Raw genomic sequence first — 21,542 nt, 5'->3', positions numbered from 1 at the left:
GGCAGGGCAGTGTGTGGAACCCCCTGGCTGCCCCTACATGTAGAAGTTAGAGGACATGCTACTGCTTCTAGGAGACATGTGGAGCGGGGCAAGCCCCTGACCCTGCTCCCTGGTTGGAGCACTGGAGCGGGGCAAGCCCCAGATCCTCCTCCTTGGTGAGAGCTCGAGGGCCAGATTAAAACGTTTTCTCACCCCTGATCTAACAGATCATATGCACAACAACTACAAAACTTCAGTGGTCAGACTCTTGATCTCACTACTCCAGTGTAAATTTGGGGTAACTACATTGAAGTTACAGTAGCTGAGATTAGAATCCTAACACAAGCTAAGTTTTACAGATAATACGAGTTTTATCACAAAAATCACAGTACAAATTAATATAAAATTATTAGATATATGAAGTTATTAAACTTGTCATGTTTTGCTCTAATAACAAACATAGTATTAAGCTATAGACATTTTCTGAGGTTCCATCTGCTCCCTGGTCTCCCCATGTTACTCCTCTCCTTCCACTCTCCATTCATTTTCTCCATGTCCAAACTCTGTTAGTTTCTCCTATTCCCATCTTCTTCCCTCTCAGTGTTATCTCTTCCAGCCTGAGATTTTTCATGTTCAACCTTGCTGGATAAGTACAGGTACACTGCCTTTCCTTCCTAACCCAGGAATTGAGACCGTCTCTCTTCAGAGCAAAACATGAAAAGCTGAATGGAAACATGCTTGGTGAAGGTAGAGCATGCACAAGCTTGTATGATTGACACATCTCTGCAGACTGAAGACATCAATTTGGCTGGGGTCAGAGATAAGAGGATTGACAGCCTTTAGCTGCTGTGTGTCAAACTTGCTGACCTAGTTTTTCATTAGTTACCGCAGGTTAAAGGGCTTTCACTACAACATGAAGATCATTTCTGAGCTGTGCTCACATTCTGCCAGCTGCAAAATTGGTACCTGATCCATCAGGTTAGGTCAAAGGTGGTCAGACCTGCTGCTGGCCACATCACTTCCTTGTGTACCATTGGCTATGAAATTGAAGTGCCTTAACCACATCATCTCAATAAGCCATTAGCTTCAGAGAACTTCATGATACCAAATCATCCCTCTCCCCCTACCTTTTCAAGAATCCCTCTTGCAAGTAACTACTAAAGAACACGTTGCAGCCTTTCCACAGGTCAGAAGAATAGAAGAGGGTGACACAGCAGTGTCAGGGAATGGGAGTCTACTGTTGTTTTACTGGTACACCTTTATCAGCTTAGTTACAGTAATAAACATAATACCTAACAGCCTGTAGGTGGCAACTCTGAAATTGGTTAGGGCTCTTCAGAGATTAGTACAGGGGATATCCCTTATAATCCAAAATCCTTTCTTTATTCAAGGCAGCTAACTCTGCTGTCCTCACAACTCATGTTTCTCTTTTATAGCATATTCTCTCCTTGGAGGCCATGCCATGCTGTTGCCCAAGCTGCTTACCATATGGTGACTATTAGGCTCCAAGCCCCACCCCATAGTCGTTGTTATATAAGCCTACAACTGCCACTCAATGAGGGGCTTAGAAGGCTGCTACTTCTCTGCTCCTGGGTTCCCCCTCTCTATTCAGCAATCTGGCTGCAGGGCCCCCAACTCTACTCCCCTCTGATTTGACCTCAACTGGAGTATTGTGTCCACTTCTGGGCCCCACATTTCAGGAAAGATATGAATAAATTGGAGAGAGTCCAGAGAAGAACAACAAAAATGATTAAAGGTCTAGAAAACATGACTTATGAGGGAAGTTTGAAAAAATTGGGTTGTTTAAGTCTGGAAAAGAGAAGGCTGAGAGGGGACATGATGATGATAGTTTCCAAGTATGAAAAAGGTTATTACAAGGAAGAGGAAGAAAAATTGTTTTTCTTAAGGACAAGAAGCAATGGGCTTAAATTGCAGCAAGGGCAGTTTAGGTTGGACATTAGGAAAAACTTCCTAACTGTCCGTGTTCGTTTAAGCACTGGAATAAATTGCCCAGGAAGGTTGTGGAGTCTGCAACATTGGAGATTTTTAAGAGCAGGTTAGACAAACACCTGTCAGGAATTGTCTAGATAATTAATTCTGCCACGTGTGCAGGGGACTGGACTAGATGACCTCTCAAGGTCCCTTCCAATTCTGTGATTCATGGAACCATAATTACAAGACTGTCTTCCATAAAATACCATATTGACTGAATGATTCCTACTCTTGAAGACCAAAATGCTTGAGGGTGTAATGAGACCATCCAAACCTAATTCAGATGAGTGGGGGAGAAATTACAAGCAAGATACCTCATGCTTTAGGGAATAAGCCAACCATTAAGGGATAGGGTTAGGAAGAAACTTCCTCGGTGACTTGGTTACTTCAGATATGTCCACTACACAGGTTTTTGCATCTTCCTTTAAAGCATCTAATGCTGATCATTGCTAGAGATAGCCTATTAGATGAGATGGAGCACTGATATGATTCATTATGTCAGTTCCTGTGCTTCTATAATCAATTCTGGTCTTATGACTACTCAGCGTCTCTATCTGCAAGTTCAGAATGGTGACCTTAGTCTCAATTGTAGCATTTTAAATTCACAAGATTGACTTGGTGCTCTACTTCAATCACTTACTTACACGTATAAGCCAGATCATCTCTCAGGAACTACCTTCGTGTCTTCTTTGGAGGGGTTCATTACCAGTGTAAAGTTCTACCATTTTGGCCAGGGTATTAAGCAAGCCTTAGCTGTGGCAGAAGCTCACTTGGGTTCACGTCTTCCTCTACCTTGATAGTTGATTAATAAATGATGAGACAAGCTGCATTCCAGATGGCTGGCTCCTGGTTTCGTTTCTGAGACCAAAAGATAAGCCAAGATGATTCACTTTCACTCCTCAAAACACACTGCATTTGACTCGACTATAGATTCAAAAGTGGCAAGAGTTTACTGATACCTGCCTTGTGGAAGGTTTCAAGAAATAATTAATTATCCTGTCAAAATGGTCTTAACCTCAAAAACTAGATTATGGGTTCTTGAGCCTACTGATAACTCTGTTTGCTAGATTGAGAATGAGGCCTCTTCACCAAAATTGTTTTCATTAGGCAAATATAGCTTTTTTAAATCCAGATTGACTACCTTTCAAGAGGTGTCCCTCAAAGCCTATTCTCCACCAGGTGAAGTTAGATTGATGCATAGTTACTTCCTTAATAGAATGAAAACGTTCTGTAAAGTCCCAAGATTATTAATAGTTTAAGGTTACTATAGGATAGGATTTGGGAGAGGTAATTTTCTCTCAGCCTCTTCTAGATAGTCTTTTTTGCGCATATCTAGATGATGTAATGCTTCCCTTTACTCTTAAAATATATGAATCTATTAAGGAAAGGAAGGTTCTACCCTGTTTATTTCATGGATGTCCCTCATGGTCAGGGAAGGTTACTACTGCTGAAATAACTCATTACCTGAGAGCCTTTCCTTTCTCCCAAATTTAGATCTAAGTTTCTCTTTTATCAGAGTGAGATTTTTTCCTAGTGTTCCTCCTGCTGTTGGTCTTCCAATAAACTGTTCAAGCTTTTATTGCTCTTTTCCTGCCACAAAACTATGACTTTCCTGCAGCCCACAGCCCTGACTCAGATACATGTTAAACTATCAGAGAACTTCTAAAGATGAGCAGGCCACATCTGTGAATCTTTGCAAACATACATTTTTATCAGCGGATGCTGAAATTAGTATGTGGCCATCACCCTAGATGTTGCCATCATGTGAAGAAACAGAATCAAGAAATGAGGGTGAAAAACACTTCTGCTGGCACAAAATAGATAGATTCTTTCCCTGGTAGCACAAAGAAGAGCACACAATTCAGGGCATCTTGGCAGCACCTTAGTCTAAATGTTGGTAAGTCCTTCAGTCTAGCAGGCAGTCCTTAAATAGGGTCACTTCTAGCTAACCTATAGTACATCGTCAAGACAAAACACTATTTTCTAGGGCAGGCTGGCTTAGCACTTTGTCCATCCATAGGTGAGCTTTAGCGGTTTGGAGTGGGTCTTTTAAATGGTCCCTCCACACTCATAGTTAGGTAACTCCAGTCTATCATGCTGAAACCATTGCGCACAAGACCTACCGTATGATTTTCAGGCGATCCTAGACGTGAGACTTCATTGAATTGATTCATTTTCTATAAAAATGAATCCTTAGGTCAGCACCAGCCTTTTCCACAGCAGGAGAGGTGAGGTCCAGCCACTTATACTGGTGTCTAGTGGTAGTTGCTAATATTCATATGTTTCCTACACAATGCCAATGGATAGTTTTCCATATAAACTCCCATCTGCCAGGCAGTTTTGTATGCATTCCATAGAGAATCCAAAATAGCCAATCATGTTAACATAATTGAAGGTACTTGATTATTTAAATGACTTGACCAAAGCCTCAGAGCATGTTTGTATTGGGACTGGGATTGGAATGCAAGAGTCACTTGCTCTCAGTCCATGCTTACTCTCATGTTATTGTACTGCCCATAGTTGTGGCCAGAAGCCACAATGGATGTTCAGCAGGGAAGCCCACTCTAGAGGCAGGCAATTGGCCAGCAGCCAGGAGGAAGTCTGTGGTGGATATAATGCCACCGATAGCTGCCAGATGTCACCGTTCATCCACAGACCCAATCAGATTGTACTGGATTACCTCAAAATTTTGACTCCTCCAGGCAAGGATTTCACTGACTCCAAAAGACAACTCTAAAGATTAGTATGAGGCAGAAGAGAGATCATTAACCTCTGTTTTTAGAGAAAATATCTCACTCACTCAGCCTCTTAAATACAATAAATATAAATACATTTTTTAAAAAATCCTCAGTTCACCTTTAAATTCTTTGCTCAATATTTTAATCAAAGATGTCTTCCAAGAAAGAGATCTATGTAAATCTTGTTATAATTTAGGACCATTGAATTTTAGATCTGTAGATGCTGAGTTCATAGATTGTGGCAGAAACAAAAATGTAAACAAGGTTTTCAACTTTTCCCATCACTGGATCAAAACCATACTGACTTGAAAGCCAAACAAGTCACCTGTCCCACAATGTTAAAGTCCCATTTGACAAGTGCCATAGTTAATGTCACTGGTGGAGATGGAATCTTTCTCCAAGGAAAAGATCTGCAGAGTAGCCATTTGGAACTTCCACACACTCCTTTACTTACTATACCATTTGGACCTCTTGGCTGATGCTGCGTGTAGACTTAAAGTTCTAGAGGGTGATTATACTCTGGAAAAAGTACTGTAAAATAGCATCAAACTTAATCTGGCAGATGATAAATGAGCCAGAGAAGAATTCAGCTCACTCACCTACAACTGATCTGGTTCTGCAGTGCCGTATCCGTTTCTGCTATGCTAACAAAAGTAAAATTCGTATAACTTAATTTTGTAAATAGAGCTTGCAGAAGTTATTTTCAAGGCGCACATCTGGTGAGTTGAGGAACTGTTAATTTTCACAGTGACAATAACTGCACTATTATTTCACATAAATAATTAAATTGGTTACACTTTCTCTTACCTTTTTATCTTCCTTTCTGTTGGCTTCAGGATAGGGCACATTTTTAATTATTTTTTTTCCACTGCTGTTTTTGTGTCTTTGGGGGAAAAAAAAGAGAGACAATGACTACAGTTTTCTTGTGAGTGCCTCTGTAGGAAATCAACATGAAATGTTGATTAGACTGTTTACCCTTTGTCACCAAGCAGAAGTTCAGCAGTCCACATTGTCATATTCTCTTTCCATAAACCTAATTTTCAGGTAGGAAATAACTTTGTTTAATCTAGATCAGAAATAAAACTGCAGTTTTAGACAACTCAATTAAATATTAATTTATTAGTTTTTGTAATAAAGTCAAAAATATATTTAACCTGATAGCAGCTATTTTTGGAACCCTTACAGTCTGTTTTCCACATAAATCCATATTTAGCATTGCACTGTGTGTCACAATGTTAAAAATGTGTTTAAAATGTTATGGAAAAAATACATTGTGCTATCCTCTATATACAGATACTAACACTGATAATATATAATTGTTTTAAAATAAACTGTGGCAGAATATACCATAAAATTTAAAAGGAACTAAATCCCATTCTGCAGGTCAGCCTTTTGAAAGTTTTACACATAGCCTCTTGTATGGACTAAGTGTCTCTATGTTTCAGATACAAAATTTAATTTTTGAACTGCAGCAGCACAAAAATGACTGGCCCAGTCCAGCCCAAATTAACTTTTACATGCTACTGCTCTAGGGAAGTTATGCAGATTTTCTTGGCTATGTAGCCACAGAAGCTGAGCTCTCACTAGCGACTCTTTTGACTACATTGGTTGGAACAGGCCCTCTGTAGTGGCTATAGAAAGTTACATTAGGTTCTGCACAACCACCCTCTCTTCATGCGTGTAGTCTGTGTCTGTCCTGTCCTAACATCCACTAGGATTATGGAGCTTTTGGGAATATTAGGATCTTGCCAAACATTGAAATTGAGCCACTTAAAATCTCAGCATTGAGGGTGTGAAGAAAGTATCATTGCCTGGGCGACAGAACGCCAGCTAACCAAGGAAGGATTTTAAAATAGCAACGGTTTGAAGTTTTTTACTTCCTCTCACTGCTGGATTAACACTTGAGAAAGGGACCATATGACTTAGAGCAACCCCCTGCCCCTACCACCAAAGGACCATTGGAGGTAATGCCTTCATTTTTAAAACAACCTTGGAACATAGCTTCTCAATACTGCTTCTACGTACCTCAACCCAGTCCAGCATCAGGCAAGGTAGATAATAGTCATTGAGCTTTGGCAGAGTTTCACAGGATGGAGATGCAAAAAAAATAATTGGGATTTGGAGACATCTTGAGGAAGTTTGATTTGAGTAATTCTTTTGCTTCCCTGGAATTTATGCAGTTCTCAGATGCAGAGCAAGATATGTTGACAGGCATTTTTGGCACACTGACATCAGTGATCTTCCACAGGTATGTGGTCCAGAGGGCCATGAATGTTTTGAGCCTGCTAAGACTTTTTTTTTTTTTTTCCTTCTCCCACTGAACCATAGAGAGAGGGTAAAACTCATTTCTGGACTGAGATCTTGTAAGCTTAAAAGTGTCAGCCCAGAGTGAAATTTTACCGCTAATTTATAATCCCTGAAATATATAATTAAAACAATGAAATGACCTGAACATTATAGTTGCTCAAACATTAGTTGATTACTACCCCATGTATCATTTTTGCGTTGTCAATGACATCCTATTATAGTCTAACATTTCCTTAGATTCTTAGTGATGTTATCATCTAGGTAAATTATAAATCATTTTGTCTAAAAGGTTAACATGCCTCAGTATCCTCAGTGTATCAAACTGTTTGTTGAATCGTCATTCACTGTTACCAGTTTGAAATAAATATATACTGTAAGTGCATTCAGGTGATTCTTAAATCCTTGAGACATTTATTAAAAAATATTGCAAGATGCAATTGGGTATGAATTGTTTATAAGGAAATGCAATGTGTCATGCAGAAATGTTGATTATGTTTAAATAGCATTTGATCATATTTGTGACATGAAAGATGGATTTTATTAAAAAAAAATGTTCAAACAAGGGAATGAATTTGCTTATTAAAGACTTGAAGCAGTAGAAAACTCACATTCTTAACTATGTTAAAAAGGGAAGTGAATATCTTGAGATCAGTTTGTTACATATCCTTATTTTTTCTAGTTCCTACGTTACACAGTGCACATTTATTTTTACATGCATACAGATTTGTGAAGCCACTCTGGAATATGCAATAAAAGTGTTCAGTCTCTGTTACTGAATAAATACGGTAAAGATTTCTTGTCTGTGAAATCAAGCAACTAATTTTGTCAAAAGCCAGTTGTGCTTTCCCCCCAAATACATTCTACCAACGTTACAACTGAAAAATTAAGTAAACTTATCAAAATATGTAGTGTTACATATGGAACTAATGTTGCCTGCTTTATATAGCAACTTTGTTTGCTGCATTCTTTTTAATGACAAACTGTTTTTGGTTTGTTTTCTGGTGAACAGATAACAGTCCTAGATGAGACCTGGACAGTATTCAGGCGGTATAGTCGTTTTCGAGAAATGCATAAAACTTTAAAGTTAAAATACCCAGAGGTAAGTCATGAGAAAACTTCTTTTGAGAGACAGAGTGGTAGTGAGGCTTGAAAAGAAAGATGCTTTCAAAAGATACATGCTGTCTAAGATCCCTATTCTCAGATCTGTGCTCCTTGTATAAGACTCGCAGGCCCCTGTAGTAGTTTGAAGTTCCAGAGTCACTGGGTCCAGCAAGATAATCATTGCATTGTCAACAAACCATGTTACCTCTAATCATTAATTCCTTTCTTAGGGCTGACTGGAGTTGGTCCCTGCAATTGCTTTGCTCTACTCTGCAATTGACTGCAACATACCTGTTGTCTCACTGAGTCACCTTGACAACTGCTTATGTTCCTTAGTTATCCTTTTATAATAGTTCCTTGCAGGTTGCTATAAAATATAGGATTGTTCCTTCTGGACACCTCAGAGGTTTTGAGTACTGAGCCTTTGTTGAAGAGTAATGTCTCACCGCGCCTTAGTTCACCGCACTGTGCATTAATAACATTCTAGTCTTCACTCTTAACATTTGATTTTTGAATTTTTTTGCCCCTCCTCCCCCTCTTTCTTTCTTGGGTGTCATAGAAAAAGCATCCCAGCAGCGTCAAGAAGTAACCTTGTGTGAGGCGCATCACAGGCAAACATGCCTGGTTATTTCAGAGAGGACCAGGCAATAGAAATTACTCTAGGCTTGCCAGGCCGTGAGATGTTCTTCTTCCCTCCCCTGGCATTTCCTATAAATAGAAAATCTAGCAATTTGGAATGCTCTGAGACTGAAAGTCTAAAATAGACCTGGATAGAAACACAAATTTTCCATTTTGCAGAATTTTCCATAATTAAAAAAAATTGTTCCTTCCCCACCCATTTAAAATTTCCCAAAAATGTAATTTCTGAAAACCAACACTTTCTCAGTTTGACTTATTTTATACTACACTGTATAATATAGAATTAAAATAATTGAAATGAAAATTCATTTGAAAACAGAAAGTCAAAATGTTCCCATTTAACCTTATCGATATGCTATTTTTCAATTTCTAAACAAAATTTTCTTGAGCTTGAAAAGTTTAGCAGAAATTTCACTTTTGACAAATCAGAATTTTCCAACAGAAAGAAGTTCCATCCAAAATTTTCCAAACCACTCTGCTCTCAAGTCATATACCTGATTTTATGCATTGACTCCAATGTCAGCCATGTCTTTGTGAGTGTAGGTTTGATGTGATAGGTCCCAGAGTTTATACACCATAGCCTCACAGAATCCAACTTCATAGGATATTAGTGTTATAGTCTGCATCAAAGTTATTTCTGGCTGCCTTTTACCTGGCAGGAAAACACAACACTATCACAGATAAGCTATTTTGAGAGACACAATTGTTGATCTTTTGATCAGGGGGATAGTAGATGAGATTTACCGTTCCTGTGAATGCCAGAGTTCAAATCACTATATAAAGACTTGATTAAAGATGGATGGTTATTAAAAATAGATTTTGAAAGTTCATTTATGACTTTCTTTGGTATTTCTAGTAACAAAGGTTCTGAACAGACTCAGATGAGGAAACTGTTTGGACAATCTAACGAAATGCGGTTGTCAGCCCTGTTGTTGACAGCAGTGACAGGTTCCATTAGACTGAGCCTTGTCATATCTCCTCTCACCAAACCAGATCCCCCATCTAAATCCCATTATTCTGGCATAGCTCATGAGAAAGTGGAGGTTTGATGTTTTAAGTCCTCTTAGCTGCTCAAAAGATCTACCTATGCAGAACCAACTCCATGCATCTCCCGCCTTCCTCCAGAAACACACCACATGCTTGACTAGTTATCATCTGAGTCTGGGTTACAGACATCTTCCCTGACATTACATTCCATAACTGTTGAAGGGAGACTATCTTCTCTGCAATGTATTATGATCAGATTCAGGAAGAGCCTGTTGCTCTGAAAACACCTGTTAAAAAGCTCTTTGTGACATGGAGTATTATTGTGACCTTTCTGAATGAGATAAGACCTCCTTTTTGAGCTGCACATCTCATGAAGCATTATTGATTGATCACTGTCTAAGCAAAAATCAAAGTCAGGCTTGCTGGTGTTACAGAACTTATTTCTCTTGCTACCTCTTAATTTTGCTGTACATATTTTTAAGATATCTTAGCTCCCTCTCTCTCCTATATTTTAAATTGAATTTAACATATGTTTTTCCTTGCAGTGCGTCTTTTACTGTCTGTTGCAGTGTCTTTGGGTGGTGTATTTACATATTGTTGAAAGATGACACTTAGAGTAGGAATCTATTATAACATGTATTGGATAAGAGATAATGTAGTTAACGTTATCTGACGAGATATAACCAGATTGACAACCCACTTACCTGCCCTCAAAGTGGAACATTCTAAAACCCTTCATTATTTTTCCAAATTTCACAAATTTCCACTTTTTGCTTCAAATGCAGTGATAATTGGAAGCTCTAGGTGTCATTGCAACTTCAGGACAAGGTTGGCAAGTGATGCCCCCTGCTGGAGCTTGCCGCTTAGAACTTTAAGCTTTTTGAGTTTCCTGCCAGTATTGAGCTAGTTTCCTATCAGTATTCAACTGTAGTACATCTATATCTCTTCAAAGAACAATAATTACATGTAAATAGTTATCGCTTCTCTGGAGAATATCCATTTTGATATACATGGCTAGTAAAATTTTTGTGACTGGTCTAAGGTTGTTTTAATAATAAAATACTTATTTAGCAATGTGGACGATGATGATGATGATAGAAACTGATATACCCCTCTACGCCGATATAACACGGTCCTCAGGAGCCAAAAAATCTCACCGCCTCATAGGTGAGACAGTATTATATCGGGTTTGATCCGGTATGGCTTCCCTGGTGGTGATTTAAAGGGCCTGGTGCTCCAGCCGCTGCGGGGAGCCCCGGGCCCTTTAAATCACTGCCGGAGCTCTGGCAGCGGGGCTCAGGCGGGGACTTAAAGGACCTTGGGCTCCCTGCAGTGGCTAGAGCCCCAGGCCCTTTAAATCACTACTGGAGCTCTGGCAGCGGGGCTCAGGCAGGGATTTAAAGGGCCTTGGGCTCCCTGCAGTGGCCAGAGCCCCAAGCCCTTTAAATCACTATTGGAGCTCTGTCAGCGGGGCTCGGACAGTGATTTAAAGGGCCCAGTGCTCCACACAAATTCAGATATAACGCGGTAAAGCAGCGGGGCTCGAGTGCCGCTTTAAAGGGCTGGGGCTCCCCACTGCTTTACTGCGTTATATCTGAATTTGTGTTATATTGGGTTGCATTCTATTGGGGTAGAGGTGTACATGTTTTATTTTTTCCCTTCTTAACTATTTTCGCTAACAGCCGCAGTATATTAATCATTACCATATCTCATGGTACATGATATTTTCTTAAAATATGAGATACTTTCTTAAAACAGCATAGTAGTAATTTTTAGTTTAAAATACATTATATTTAAGAGAGACTGTATAATCACATTTATTTCTAAACAGTGACACTAAAACTTTTATCACTCTGAGCTTTCTAGTACTTATTTAGTTACCAAGGTGACAGGTTGTTTCCATTTGTGTATAGCCATAGATAATTTCTAGATGTCAACATACCTTGGGGCAGCAACCATGTAGTCTTGTGTGTGTGGTTTTTGTTTTGATTTGTTTTGGTTTGGTTTTTTACAGCACCTGACACAGTGGGGACCCAATTCTATCTTGCAACTTTCAGCACTACAAATAATAAGTGACCAATTTGTGGGCAAGAGAGATGTTAACATCTGCACTTGATTTCTAGTTCTCAACATGTCCACAAACTGTGTTGTGTCTCTTTTGTGAAACATGCTTCTTTAAGGAAGTGGTGGGGGTGGGGGGAGGAGAAGAGAAAAGAAATCTGGTTACCAAATCATAATGAACATGGGGCAACCAGGGTGGAGTGTGGGGGTTTTTTTTTTTGGTTTTTGTTTTGTTTCATTTTTTTCAGGAATAGCAATGCTTATATTAAATATTTAAGTTCTGTAGAGCCTCCAATATTTTACCTTTATTTAAAATAACTTTTCAATTGTACTATTTTAAAATGTAATATGCAGCATGTAAAAGGAGCTATCTCTGTTTAACGCACTGAAAATCACCCAGACATTTCTACTGATCCCTCCCTGACATAAGTTGTCACTGAATTATTAAACAAGTGCATAAATATAAAATTTGGAAAAGTTACATTTATGAATTATTCCAAATAAATTCAGTTCCGAAAAGCAGCTGCATAAAAATCTATTTGAGTTGAATTATTTCATGTAATTCACCTTCCAACTCTAAATTATTTATTATAAACAGAAAATGTTGTATACATGTTTAATGTATACAGTGCCCTGCTTTTGGAAGTGAACTTTACAATTCATTAGTTGTTTCACTTGAATTACTACATCCGTATTTTAATAATTTGCCGATCTTGCAGTTTGTTTTACTGCTAGTGCATTCCCAAAAGGAATGTATTGAAAAACTGATTTATTGGAAAGATAGAATGTCTAACCGTTCAGAAGGATGATGAACTGCTTAATGTCCTACTGTCTGAAAATATGCAGTAAATTATTTTACTTAGCAGCACATTTAAAATTAGATTAATAAATAGATTTTGATAACTGATTGAATTTATCTAATTGAAATGTGTTGCATGGAAATTTTAAAAGACCAAAGTGGCATGCACCAGTGTGAGATTTTTAAGTGCTACAGGCAATACTGTACTTTGGTGTTAACCGGGTGTATTGTATTAAGTGTGCGCAATAGTCGTGGACAGTTTCAGGATTTTTTCTTACATTGATTCTTTAATTACCTTTTGGAATTTTAATCCAGACAGTACTTGCCTTTCAGATATGGTAGCAGTTGTAATTAAAGTGTTTTTATTGTCTGTCTTTCAGTGAAGAAGCCTGACAAGCAGGTATCTTAGTTGAGAAGCAAGAACTTTTAGAGCTGAATTTTTTTTCTTTTTTTTTTTTTTAAAGCAGCCCTTTTTATCTAGTGCTATATCATGGTTTTACAATTTTCCCCAAGTAATGGGTAGTGCAGGAAAAGATTTGTTCCCTGTTCCCCGCCTTGCTTCAGATAAGCAGATTACCAGTGTAGTAATCACTCTTTTATGGCGAAACTGACGGTCTCATTGGGGTTACTCCCTGTCTGGTGCCCAGAAACAGGTGGGTGGGATGTGAGTACAGAAGGACAAGTAGTAAGTCCGTATTTCTCTCTCACGCCTGAACCCAAGGTCTGGTCCATTCATCAGCATCCAGGTGTGGGTCTTTTCTCCCTCTTATGTACTGGCATGATCTGGCCTATGGTTATCAATGTAGGCTTCGCTTAAGGAGGACACTGGGCTTATTTTCACTACCGGGGTTAGACACCTAAATTATGCTACTCCAGCTATGTGCATAACGAAGCTGGAGTTGATGTAGCTTAGGTCGACTTACCCCAGTGTCTTCACTGCGTTGCATCGAGGGGAGACACTCTCTGATTGACTTACCTTAATCTTCTTGGGGAGCTGGAGTACCGAGGTTGACCAGAGTGCGCTCTGCAGTCAATGTAGCGGGTTTTCACTAGACCCACTAAAATCGACCCAGGCTGCATCAATTGCAGCAGCGTTGATCTTCCTGAAGTGAAGACCGGCCCACTGTCAATCTTCCTCTGGGATTTCTTTGCTCATTGTTCCTCTAAACATTATTCAGAGAAGCGCTAGATGGTTGAATTGAAGGATTTCTTATTCTTGGTAGTGTGTGTCTTTAAAAATATGCAAGATCCACTAAAAATATTAAATACCTTTCTAATTTAAAATACAAGGACACGAGGCATGCAGGCAGGAGCACTCCACTACTAAAGCTACTCACTTTTTACCTTGGTGCATGTAATAAAATAAGACAAATCAATTTTATATTTATATGGTTCCCATGTTGTTTCTTCACTTGGAAGTTGGGAACTATCTATTCCCTACAATATTTGTATAGTTTCATCTTCTATTGTGCAGTGCTGAGCATGTGCATGCACTGACATGACTGTTTCTTATATTTATTTTCAAAGCATTTTGTGCAGTGATTAAGCTAACCCTTGCCCTCTGCACCTTCCTCCCCAATCAGCCTGTTTTTATACTTTTGCATAACTGATTGGCTATAGAATATCCAGGTTGAAGGAGCAGAGTGCAAAGCGTAAACTTGTGCCTTCAGGAGAGGCCTGAGTTGCATGTGACCCCTTTCTTCCATCCAAGCGCATGAATTGGCTGGGATGTACTACGCAGTCAGAGAACATTCCATGAATAAGTCTGGGTTATTGGAACTGGGCACCATTCTTGCAGTGATACTCTGTAGAGGGTATGAAATTTCAAATTGCATTATTTCTCAAACAACAAAGGTTGCATTTTATAACCTCCAGGAAAGTGTTTCTGCAGTAATGGTATTGTCAATGTTTTATCAATCTAGCCTTCTAGAGGAAAGACTCTTTCAGTAGCGTGAATAATAATTGTATGTTCCTAAGATACCACCTCTTCATTTCTGAAGTCAATGACCTCCACTTACCAGAAGCCTTTGTCTGACAGATTATTGTGTTATTGTTTGACAGGACCTATGGTTATTGCCAACTGTGGTTGTTAATAGGCCTTTCTCTACTTGTTTGCTATGATTATACAAATTATTTCTGACTCAGAGCGGAAAATGTTTCTGAAAGAGCTCAGAGGTACTGATGCACAGATGGAGAACTTTTTTTTTTCCTTAGCGTGCCGGGATATAAACTGCCAAATGATTTTATTCTTATTAAATTGAGAATCTACACACTGCGAAATTACTATTCCCATAAGTTGCTCACCTAAAACACTTTGTGTACTGTGAAGCCCCCCGCCCCTTCTTTGAACCACACATGATACATAAACATCTAGCTTTATTTAAGCCTTTGATAGTAACTTATAAAAATGTTTTTTTTCCTAAGTATCCTTGAAGTGGGTTGTAAGGCCCTTCTCAAAACTTCTTCAGGGAGGTATATAAATTATCATATTAATGATAATAATAAAATATAATAAATAAGCCTGAAGATGCATGAACTACTCACTTAAGCAACAGTGTGATCTTATTGTTTTCATCTTCATCTTCCTGAGCGCTCATTATGTGTCCGCTCCTTTTGTTAGCTGACATTGTTAGTTCACCAGGGCAGGGACTCTTTTGTTGTATGGTGCTGTGTACACTTATGTTGATTGTCACAGGGTTCATTCACTGCTGGTGGCACTTCCTGCTGGTCATCCTGGGGATTAGCTCCAGCCAGGTGTTATGCCCTCCCCTGCATCTCTCCCATCATCCCCTCACCCTGTGGATCCCTCTCACTCCTCTTCATGACTCGACCCTCTAGCCAGGTCACCATATGTGTTCCCCCTTTCCAGGGTATCATAGTCCTTCTTAGTAAGCAGGCTCAGGAAGTCTTCCTGCTCACTTACTTGCCAGTGCCAGTTTGTCAGTGGCTGGTAGGGACCCAGGTCCACCCTCAATGAGAGGGCTCCTGGGACCTAGAGAAGATAGTCAATGTTTGACCTACTCCATACCTCTCTGCTCTTTCCCCTGAACCTTGCCTTCCTCTCTGGCTCTCCTCCTTCTCTGGGCTTGCCAAGCCACACTCCCTCCTCCCAGGGAGTAACTGTGGACTACCTGCCTGTAGCCCCAGATACCCCTCCTTTCTTCCAGGGAGCGGCTGAAGACTCCTTCCCTCCAGGCCCTTCTGTTGCTTTCTGGCTTATATAAGCCCTGCCTGTTCCTGCTCAGCTGAACCTGTTCTACTTAACCCCCTGCTTCCTGTCTCCTTCTCCAGGTGCAGCCTGGGCAGTTAATTGGCCCAGTTAGCCCATCTTAACTATTCCAGGCCCTGTCTAGGGGAACACCCCGTCACAGTGATCTTGATCAAATGGTAAGGGATGTGACAGTGGGGGGCAGAGGGGGCACACACACGTTAGTAGTGGGGGGAATGTGAGCACATGGTCAACAAGTTGGTGGGTGGCCCCATCCCTTTCCAGGCCCTTTACTTTCCCATTGTTTGATGCTGGGAGGACTAGGCCGATCAATTTAGCTTTTGTATGGGGAAAAAATTAAATGCCTATTTATACTCTTCTAGATTCTACAGAATCCTTTTGCCCCTGTTGCTTTTGGAACCTTAAATATTCTATTTCCCTACTTTCCAATTTTTAACTGTGCAGCTGTAGTTTCATTAACACAGCTTTTTGTATTTAATCTCCTGGGATGATTTTAGCAGAAAAAGGGTGAGGAGAGAAATAACCTTGTGCTACTTAGCTTACAGAGCTTTTAAGCCCATTTCCATGCAGCTATTGAGCTTCTGGATTTTATAAACTGCTGTGCCAGCAGAACTTGAAGGCTCCTTGCTTCAGAGCTATTGAGACTGAAGCTCTGTCGGTTTTGCCATTGTAGGGTGTAAATTATTGGCGTCAGTAAATGCATACTTACTGTGCAGACATATGGAGCATGTGCGTTTTATGTACACAGATGTGGATTTTGGATTATTTTACTGTTTTGTATAAAAGAGGTGTAAAACACGATGCTTAAATTACTTAAATTAAATATTAATTATTTCTAATGATTTTATTTGAAATGTGTTACTAAGGCAAAAGCTCTGATCCTGCAGTGAGTTCAGTGTAGGATTGGGGTCTTATCCAATAAATTTGAGACTTGATCAGGTTTTATAAGTTTTATTAACCAACCCAAAATTCAATGGTGAACTGAAGAAAGTTACAAAAAGTAAATTAAAGATATATTAACAAGAATTAAATTAGTTAATACAATTTATCAATTAAACCAGCATAGTACATAACTCCATACTACTATTTTGTAAAGACAAGTTTTTATCCTCATATAGATTCTTACTATAGATCATTTTAAAGGCAACTAACTGCCTGGCAATTATCAATGTTTCGATAACGTTTTCAAAAACACCTAAGTGATTAAAGATCCTGATCCCATTGCTAGTTTTGAAAATTTTACCCAGTGACAATCAAAATAAACTCTTAACATATTGATTTTAATTGATACTTAAAAAATGCTCCCTAATATGAACAGTGGATTTAGATTTTTTTAGCGATTGAAAATATGTGTTTTTATGTCATTGCGCTGTGACTCAGAAATGAAAGGATTTTGTTCAGTTTCCTAAATTATATATACAGGAAATTATATTCACCTAAAGGCAGAGAATGGAATGGCAGAGAATGGAAAATTGCAGTCCAAAAGGTGAATGTTACAGAAAATGGAGTGTGAGAACACAAGGTTAGAATGGAAACTGTTTGCAGCATTAACTATAATGCTTGTGACCAGCAAGTGTTATAATACATATAAAGATGCCTTTTGGCAGTGTAATTATGTCAAACAAAGAAAAGCATTAAGAAGATGGTATATGAAATATAGTCCATAAAAGAATCATAGACTTTAAGGTCAGACGGGACCGTTATGATCACCTAGTCTGACCTCCTGCACAATGCAGGCCACAAAATCTCACCCACCCACTCCTGTATCAAACCTGTGTCTGAGTTACTGAAGTCCTCAAATCATGGTTTAAAGACTTCAGGGTGCAGAGAATCTTCCAGCAAGTGACCCGTGCCCCATGCGGCAGAGGAAGGCGAGGTATCTTAAACAAAGCTGTTAAACAGCCTATGTCAGCCTGGGATCTACCACCACCAGATTCTTAGAAATGGTGGCTGTGGCTAGGGTGACCAGACATCGTGATAAAATCGGGACTGTCCTGATTCTGAGGAGTTTGTCCCGCATCCCAACCAGAGTATGGTTGGGACGCCATTTGTCCCGATATTTTGTTTCCTGGTCTTCTGCGGCAATTTGGTGGAGAGTCCTTCAGTCACGGACAGTCTGCGGCGGTATTTTGGCGGCGGATGCTTCTGTCTTTGGTGGCAAGGTTTATTACCTGCCACCGAAATACCACCGAAGACCGTCTGTGACTGAAGGGCTCTCCGCCGAATTGCCGCCAAACTCCCAGACGGTCCCGATATTTTCCCCTTAACATCTGGTCACCCTAGTTGTGACTGTCTTTCATTAGATTAGCCCATAGGCTTGAATAAATGTATCCTAGCCAGATTTGGACAATCATGGTTTTTGAATGTGTCTTCCTGTTTGTATTAGAATAAAAACGTCCCTTTTGATCAAAACTCACATGTCCCTTATTCCATTCAGGTTAAATGATTTTCTTGTGAATGTTAGTTCATCCATGGTGAGAGAAACTTTTCCATCCTGAACTTTCAGATTTGGGCCATGGGGAACCAGCATAGCATTTCCTTCTTTAAATAAATAAGGGTAGCTAGGAAGAGGCCTAATTTCTTAGGCACTCTAGAGCTGAGAACACTGTTCTTTGTTTTCAAATTGGAGAATATTTAGTGTTGTATCAGCAGTGAGATCTGACTTTCACTATTCTGAGAACGAGGTCTGGATTGCTGTAAAGTAGATACAAAATCAATCAAGTGAATTCTTCATCACCTGTCTTTGCAGCATACAGAAGGCAGTTTTGCCTCCCAAGAATGTCTACCCCTCTACAAAGCCCAAAGCAAGAGATTACAGTAAAAGTTATTAAAACCCCTGCATGACAAAATCAATAGACTGCAATCTTTCATGGCTTAATATAAAAATAATCAGAGAAACAGTGGCTCGAATGAAAAATATTGAGCTGCATTGGGGAATTGACAATTTCATGGACAAAGCAGAGGTGAAAACTAAAAAGTGAGCAAAGCCATCCAATTTGCACTAAGGAATATATCAAAATCATAGCCAAAAAGTATGCTGCAATGGACAGGTAACTGGAAACCCCAGGGAGAAAAATATCCATTTTATGGAGAAGATGAATGGGGGTATCATTTATATAAAAAGTGCACCTCACATCCCAATTGGTGAAGTACTTTTCAAGGTAGTGTTAAATTAATAGAGAGGTGTGGAAAATGGCTATGTGGTTAAAGCAGAGTACTGGGAGTCAGATTCTGCTGCTTTTCTTGACTCTGCCAAGTCTGTGTGCCTTTGAACAAATCACTTAGAATCTGAGTGATTTGGCACCCACTAAAGTGAACAGAAAGACTCCTGTTGACTTCAGTGGGCAGTAGAGCAGACCATCTCTGAATGTCAGTTTCAATCTGTAAAATGGACATGAGACCATGAGCAATAAAAGAATCAATCTGTGTCTTTAAAAGTCAGCTTCTTCTAATCTGGAACTATAGTCATTATGTGCTATCATAATTGGTTATTCCATGGTGTCATCTCCTGGGTGGAGTTAAGGTAGTTTGGGTGCCTCATTTGTGTATTTTCATACTGTTTGGATTTCTTTTATGTTTAAACATAATACTGGATTTCCTAGGTTTGTTATGCTTGTGTTGAAGAGAAATGTTTTTAAGCATAAGTGTCTGATATGTACTCAACTTTAACTCCAGTTATAATGTAAGTTTATTTGGGAATAAATAATCATTAACACTAAAGTCAGGCAAACTATTAACCAACACAAAATTGTTTGTTAATAATTTAATATTGTAGGGGGGGTTATTTGCATATTTAAGTGTGTATAGTCTGTCTTCCAGGTGTGTTGTCTAACTGAACTCAAAGATTTCTCAACAATAATGCATCATTGTGAGATGGGCTCTGTGTGTGCTGAGGATGAAATAGCTTGGCAAGGCTGTTTTCAAGCTATTATAGCTTTGTGTCGCCTCCTTACTGGGCTGGATTAGCAAATCCTTTACAAATGGGTTGACACCATTATGTTAAATTGGTTGTGTAATACTTGTTACTCTAGAACTATTGTAATATAGTCCTCTAGCAATGACTCAGTAGTCATGACGCTTGTGAAATTGACTTATGTCCCAATATTGCCAACCCCAAATGCTCAAATATCATGAGTCAGGCTCCCCAAAATTATGAGATTTGCTTTAAAAATCAGAAGATTTTAAATAAGAAATCTTAGGATCTTTTTCTTTGTCTTTAGGCTTTTGAACTTGTAGGACACATTTGGGTCACCCTTCCACAGTTGTCTCTGTAACCACAAGGTCTAGAATCTTTATTTATTTATATATCTCTAGATATAAAAGTAAAGTAAAATAAAATGAATGAGGTGGTGTGACTGGAGTCCTGGGCGGCCGCACTGAGGTTACTCAGTTCGGGCAAACTGCAAAGAATGGGGCAGACAATCCCCCAAGCTGGTGGATATTCTAATGTTTAGATTTACTATGTGAGCACAAAAGAGCTTCTACAATACCTTACTGGTTGTGCAGAAGCCAAAACACAGTTCCCTTATAGCAACTCAGCCTTGGGCTTTCACTCAGATGCCCAAGTCAAATATGATGAGGATTACTGAAAATCTTATCCATCATATAAGAAAGTTCTACCAATTCCAAACATCAGACACATTACCTCCCAAGTTAATGAATATTTAAGATCTTACCGAAGTGCATGGTTACAGCTAATTCTAAACAAAAATTTATTAAAAAAGAAGAGAGTGAGTATTGGTTAAAAGATCAGTATACCTCAGGAATCATAACACTCAAAAACCAGTAGGAGAACACTTCAACCTCTCTGGTGTGACAGACCCAGGCCAGTGGGGTGCAGGAGTCTGGTAGAAGGCAAATATACTGGTCACTGGCTGAGTAGTTTTCTGTTTCCCTGAGTGACCAGAGCAGGGGCTGCACTAGAGTAGTCAGGAACTTGCTAGAACCAATTAAGGCAGACAGGCTGATTGGCCTGCCTTGATTAGGACACCTGCAGCCAATCAGGGCACCTGGATTTAAAAAGGAGCTCACTCCAGTCAGGGAGGGAGGAGCCAGAGGAGAGGAAGTGCATGTGAGGAGCTGGGAGCAAGAGATACTAGCTGAAACTGAGAGGGTTTGCTGCTGGAGGACTAAGGAGTACAAGCATTATCAGACACCAGGAGGAAGGTCCTGTGGTGAGGATAAAGAAGGTGTTTGGAGGAGGCCTTGGGGAAGTAGCCCAGGGAGGTGTAGCTGTCACACAGCTGTTACAAGAGGCACTATAGACAGCTGCAAATCCATAGGGCCCTGGGCTGGAACCTGGAGTAGAGGGCGGGCTCAGGTTCCCCCCAAACCTCCCAACTCCTGATCAGACACAGGATGAGTTGATCCAGACTGTGGGGAAGATCACTGAGGTGAGCAAATCTGCCAATAAGCACAGGACCTACCAAGATAGAGGAACTTTGTCACAACTGGTGTCAGGAGTGGGGTCTGGTGTGCACAGCGCGGCAGAAGGAGAGTGATTTAAAAAAAAAAAAAGGTAGAGGGTTTATTTTTTTTCACCACAATGGAAGACTTAGTGCAGGCATTGATACAAGCTACGGCGGCCCAGCAGGAGGCTACCCATGTCCAGGCAGCTGCCCAACAGGAGGCAGTGCGGCTGCAACAAGAGACTAATCGCCTGCTGATGGACCAGGCTTCTCAAGACCGGGCTATGTTGCGAGAACTGATA

At 39.8% G+C, this 21,542-nt stretch overlaps 1 protein-coding gene across 5 annotated transcripts in view; it reads left to right on the top strand.

The window, feature by feature from the left end:
- Positions 1-21,542, top strand: part of KIF16B (kinesin family member 16B) — a 218,987-nt gene that overhangs the window by 162,079 nt on the left and 35,366 nt on the right. For 3 of the 5 annotated variants that reach the window (XM_050952005.1, XM_050952007.1, XM_050952006.1), the window contains one exon: positions 8,026-8,115. In XM_050952005.1, coding sequence (XP_050807962.1) covers positions 8,026-8,115 — 90 coding nt within the window. Of the gene's footprint in view, positions 1-6,889; positions 6,958-8,025; positions 8,116-12,983; positions 13,034-21,542 lie in introns of those variants that run through there. The other 2 variants (XM_050952008.1, XM_050952009.1) reach the window with 2 other exon arrangements.

This window comes from Gopherus flavomarginatus, chromosome 4 (assembly GCF_025201925.1).
Source record: "Gopherus flavomarginatus isolate rGopFla2 chromosome 4, rGopFla2.mat.asm, whole genome shotgun sequence".
In the NCBI taxonomy this organism is placed as follows: Eukaryota; Metazoa; Chordata; order Testudines; family Testudinidae; genus Gopherus; species Gopherus flavomarginatus.
This window is presented reverse-complemented; position numbering and strand designations above follow the sequence as displayed.